Source organism: Condylura cristata, unplaced genomic scaffold (assembly GCF_000260355.1).
Source record: "Condylura cristata isolate star-nosed mole 26May11 unplaced genomic scaffold, ConCri1.0 scaffold00006, whole genome shotgun sequence".
Classification (NCBI taxonomy): Eukaryota; Metazoa; Chordata; class Mammalia; order Eulipotyphla; family Talpidae; genus Condylura; species Condylura cristata.
This window is the reverse complement of record NW_004567107.1, coordinates 8954092-8958843: the sequence shown is the minus strand read 5'-3', so window position 1 is coordinate 8958843 and position 4752 is coordinate 8954092. Positions and strand designations below refer to the sequence as shown.

At 65.3% G+C, this 4752-nt stretch overlaps 1 protein-coding gene across 1 annotated transcript in view; it reads right to left on the bottom strand.

Annotated features, from left to right (window-relative positions):
* Positions 1 to 38: 38 nt before the first annotated feature.
* Positions 39 to 4752, bottom strand: part of TTLL11 (tubulin tyrosine ligase-like family member 11) — a 189550-nt gene continuing 184836 nt past the window's right edge. Inside the window, 1 exon segment of the mRNA XM_012721575.1 lies at positions 39 to 2606. Within this exon segment, the coding sequence (XP_012577029.1) occupies positions 2335 to 2606 (272 nt within the window). The 3' untranslated portion in view covers positions 39 to 2334.

The window sequence follows — 4752 nt, the reverse complement described above, 5'->3', positions numbered from 1 at the left end:
CACCCCGCCCCAACCCGCCCTGTCTCCCCACTCCCCATTTCCCATCCACACCGCCCCTCTGAACCACCCACCCCCACTCCCGTCCGCCCGGCCTGCCTGAGGCCTGAAGAGACAGATCGGAGGAGCCTGGGGAGGACGGGGCACCCACAGGGCCTGGGCCCCAACGACGGGCAGCCAGGGCAGGGCCCCAGACCAGACCCCCAGGAAGGGGCGTGGAGGCCCCTGGCAAGGAGCCCCTGTCTGTGACGGTGGTCAGCACCTGGCTTTGGCCAGGCTCGGAACCCCATGATTAAGGGCACCGCAGGTGACCAGGCTCCTCCCGGGCTGCAGCACGTTCCTGCTGTTTCGCAGGTAGCTGCTGGGCTCCTCGGGGTTCCCGGGCCCAAGACCGGGGCCCCTGCCTGACTGAAAGAGCTGAGCGCGGTGGGAGCGGGGCGCTGTGCAGGCAGGGAGGGACTTGCTGGGTTCTCAGTGTGTGCGGCTCTTTGCTCATTCCTTCAGGGACTGCAAGGAGGACGTCTGAGCTGGGGCTGCGGACAAGCCAGCAGGGAGGGGGGCGGTCGCCCCACAGGGACCAAGGGAGGGAGGGCCCGGCTGACGGGGACGGAGCACAGGTCACACTGCCGGCAGACAGGAGCCTGCGGGGCAGACGAGGGAGGGTGGTGGGGACGGAGCCCCGCCCCGTGGCCCCCAGGCCTTTGTCCCCTCATCTGAAAGGGGGGACCGTGCCCTGGAGCAGCCCCAGACGGATGCCGCCTTGCACCAGCGGGTCCCCTGGCACCTGCCCTCAGGAGGTGCAGGGCACCCATCAATCTCCTTTCTCTTCGACCCACCTTGCTAGCGCACTGGAAGATAAAGAGGTTACAAGGTCTCCTGCACGGAGGGCTGGGGTGCTGGGGGGGAGGGGGAGGAGCGCCCAGGGCTGGGCAGGGAGCAGGAGGAGGGGGCAGTGGAGTGGGGGCCGGAGGCAGGCGGGGGGAGCTTGCCAGGAGCCGCCCTGCACACCGGCTGTCCCCCCTGGAAGGAGCTTGCTCAGGGCGTAGGCGGGGACACCTCCCTGTGCGACACCTCCACAGGGGAGGAGACCCCGAATGAACACGCTTCTCTTTGGGCTTAAAGATGCTCCACGCCATTCACTGCCCAGATGTGCCCTGAGCGTGTGTGGCTGCTCGTCGCGGGGCCCGAGTCACCGGCTCCCGAGGGTGCAGTGAGGAGGACGTGGAGCAGGAAGCAGGAGACGAGAAGAGAGGCGGGAAGGGGCAGGGCCTGTCTGGACACGCCCCCACTCCGCCCCACTCCCTGGCCCCCCTCTGGGGCGTGTGCCCAACTGCCGGCTCTGCTCCCAGGATCCTTCCAGGGGGGCCCTCTGGGAACAGGGCCGCCTTCAGCCTCAAGTCCAGCACCATCAGAGAGTTGGCTTTGCAAGGGCAGAGACACCTGCCCGTCCCCGATGGGCACTGGGCTCCAGCTTGCCCGCAGCCATTTCCCAGAAGGCCAGCTCTGGGGGTCTCTGAGGCTTCCCTGAGAGGAGGGGCTGCCTCGGGACATGGGGGGACAGGGAAAGGGCTCCCGGTGCCTGGCACCTTGTCGACACCAAGCTCCTGACCTCAGGCTGCGCCCCCACATCTGCCTCCCTCCCCTTGACACCTGGTGTCAAGGGCTGGACACCTGCTGGCCACGGGCGAGCCCCACCCCCGGGGTCTCCCACCAGAGGCCACAGGCCGTGCACTCCCGCTTCGGGGTCAAGGTCAAACAGAAGCACCTGTGAGGTGCCTGCCAGCTCCCTGATGCTGGGAGCCGTAGGTAGTTACTTCTTCGTTAATTATTTCTTAATTAATAACAAACCAAACGCTGCAGCAACAGGCAAGCTAATGAAATAAATGAGGCTAATCTGTTAACTACACCCATGTAGCACATGATCGGTTTGGGAGTTGGGGATGCCAACGTGGTCTTTCCTCTTCCTTTTCGCTGGCGCAAGGCAGGAAATCAACATGATGCACTTGGCGCTGCGCACGTTCTCCGAGCCCCTCGCTCCCGCCGCCCTCAGTCTTGGGGCGGTGGGTGCCACGTGCCCCACGTGCAGCAGTCTCTCCCCGGCGCTTGCTTTCCGTGAGCTGCCACCTGCCACGTTTGGATGTCAAATGTCCGCCGGCGACTCACAAACAGGAGGCGAGAGGCGCTGGCGGGGCGGGGGCTGGGCCAGTGGGCCCTTCCAGCAGGACGCCTGGGGATCTCCAGCGGGCGTCTGTGGCAGCCTGCCCCGGCCGGCCGGAGCCCGGGGCCTTCCCTCGGGCCCCAAGGCCTCGCTCTTCTTCCCAGAGGACAGGGCGGCCCTCAGGACACAGTGTATCTGGAGTGCCCGAGCTTGGGGGTGCTGTTGGTGCAGGGCGGGGCGTTTCCCTGGGCCTCCTGGGGCGTGGCGCTGGGGGGCAGGTGGCCGCCCGAGGTGCCATTCTGGGAGCAGACCAGCCGCTTCTCGTCCAGCAGGGACAGGTGGTATTCGCACAGGTCGATGAGGGAGGCCACCTGCTGGTGCAGGGGCAGCATCTTGTACTTCCTCTGGGCCAGGTAGAAGAACGCCTCCACGAAGGCCTGCAGGCTCATCCCTGGGGGCAGAGACAGCAGCGTGAGCAGGGAGGGCCGCGGGTGACCGCTGCCCTGGGGGCGGCTCCAGCCCTGCCCCCCGCCCCCTCACTGTGTCCCTTCTGGAAACTAGGGTCCCCCCAGCGCCTCCTCTGGGTTCACAGGTTTAATTAACCCTGTCTTACAGATGTGGAAACAAATCCCAGGAGGTGGAGACAGCTGGGCAGGGGCGGGGGTGGGGAGTGGGGCCTCGAGCCTGGCCTGCGCCCCGTCACCTGCCCCGTTCCCAGCCAGCCCTGGCTCCCACAGGAAGGGGAGATGTTCACAAGGCCAGCGCGCCTGGCGAGACGGACGGCTCTACCTGGCGGAGGGGCGGCGCACTGTTAAGGCTCGTCAGACTGCATCTTGCTGTCATGTAAATGCAATGTAGAAAGTCAGATAGTAGGTCTTAAAAGTTGCCATCACCACAATGAGGAAGTTGCGTGACTGTGGTTTACGGCACGTGTTGCACCGTTACGCTGTGCACCAGAAACCAAGGTGCTGTGTCAGCGCCCTCAAGTCAAAGCAGGAGACAGTGAACTTGGGGGCCCTGCCTGGCGGCGCAATGGCTCAGGACGCAGCACTGCAAGCTGGCCACAGCCGCCTCGGTGCGAGTTCGATCCCCGCCCCGGAGGCGACCCACGTGGCGGGGCAGACCTCTCCTGACCCGCCCGCTGCTCCCCTCAGCAGTGTACTTCAGCAGCCGGCCTGCTCTGCTCCCCACTCTGTCTCCGCTGAAGCCTCTCCCCATTCCTGCACCTCTGACTTGTACCCCAGTTCTGTATGCATTGAAGTGAACTCGATTCCTCTGTCCGCCCAAAACCACTTGCAAGGTGATACCAGCCGTCCCCACCGTGCCCCTGGGGACCTAGGGCTTCCCAGGCATAGTGCAAGTTACTCCGGTAGAAAACATACAAAGTGGGGACCGACCCTATTCACATTCCAGAGGCGCCCCCCGAGGCACAGTTGCCAGGGGGCGGGCTGAAAGGCCATCTCTACTCGACGCTGAGTTGAGAGCTTCAAAGTGAGGCCAAGTCGGGGTGCTAATTCAACACTGGGATGAGATCACCCCCTCTGCGGGCCAACAGCGAGAAGCTGCCGCGGAGGCCACGGGCTCCGCCCACAGGCTGTCCCGCCTGCCGCCGGCCTGCAGGTGACCCACCGGCGTCCTCTGAAGCCTCGGGGGGTCCCCGGGGAGCGCAGCCCCGCAGACATCCCAGTCACGCCACAACGCGTGTCACCGGGCCCGCACTTGGCTCTCGGGGGCGACCCCCACAGACCGCGGCCTCTCCCGGTCCATCGGGGTGAGGGTGGACTCGCGGGCTCCCCCCGGCCTGGGCCGAGTCCTCTCCTCTGCACCCCCGGGAGGGGCCGGCACGCAGGACTTGGCCGAAGCCTGGCCGCGCCTCTCCACTGGTCCCATCACCCAGCGGGGGCCCAGGGGTGGAGACAGGAGTGCAGGGCGCTGCGACTCACAAGGCGACCTGCTCTCGCCGGGCCCTGGGTCCTCGCAGCACGCTCGGCGGGACCCCCACCCCCCGAAGGACCACGGGCCCAAGAGGCCACGCCGGGCAGCGGGGACCCCTCCCCGCTGGCTCGCAACCCGCGTTCTTTCTCCACGCCGCATTTTCCCTTGACATCGGACATTTATGATTTTGCAGTTTACGGGGCACATTTGCATATATGATATCATGAAAGGAATTGAACCCAGGTCATGATCGACAGCCAGGCTCCTGCCCCAGGCTGAACAGGAGGTCGACAGACGACCACCCCCCTCCCTCAGACCTCGCTTGCCCGCCAGTCATCCTATTTCAAGGTGCTGGACTGCTGGGCCAGGACAGCGACGTCTCTCTCGCCAGCCTTTAAATCTCTTTCCTGTTGCTCACCTCGAAGTGCTGTTTCTGCCTCATCGTGGGACTCTAAACGTGCGAGAGGACAAGCTCTGTCTGGAATTGCTGGGAGGACATAAGGCTGAGTGATCTTGACTAGAATTAGCTGCGCGGCTCCTCTGTGCCGGCGAAATGTCCCCCTCACGGGCTATAAGTGATGCTGCACCAGCCCTGGCGGGTAATCCGGGGAGCCACACTCTCTCCATCCTCAGGGCCTTGCAGCCGGCACCCTGTCTGAGCC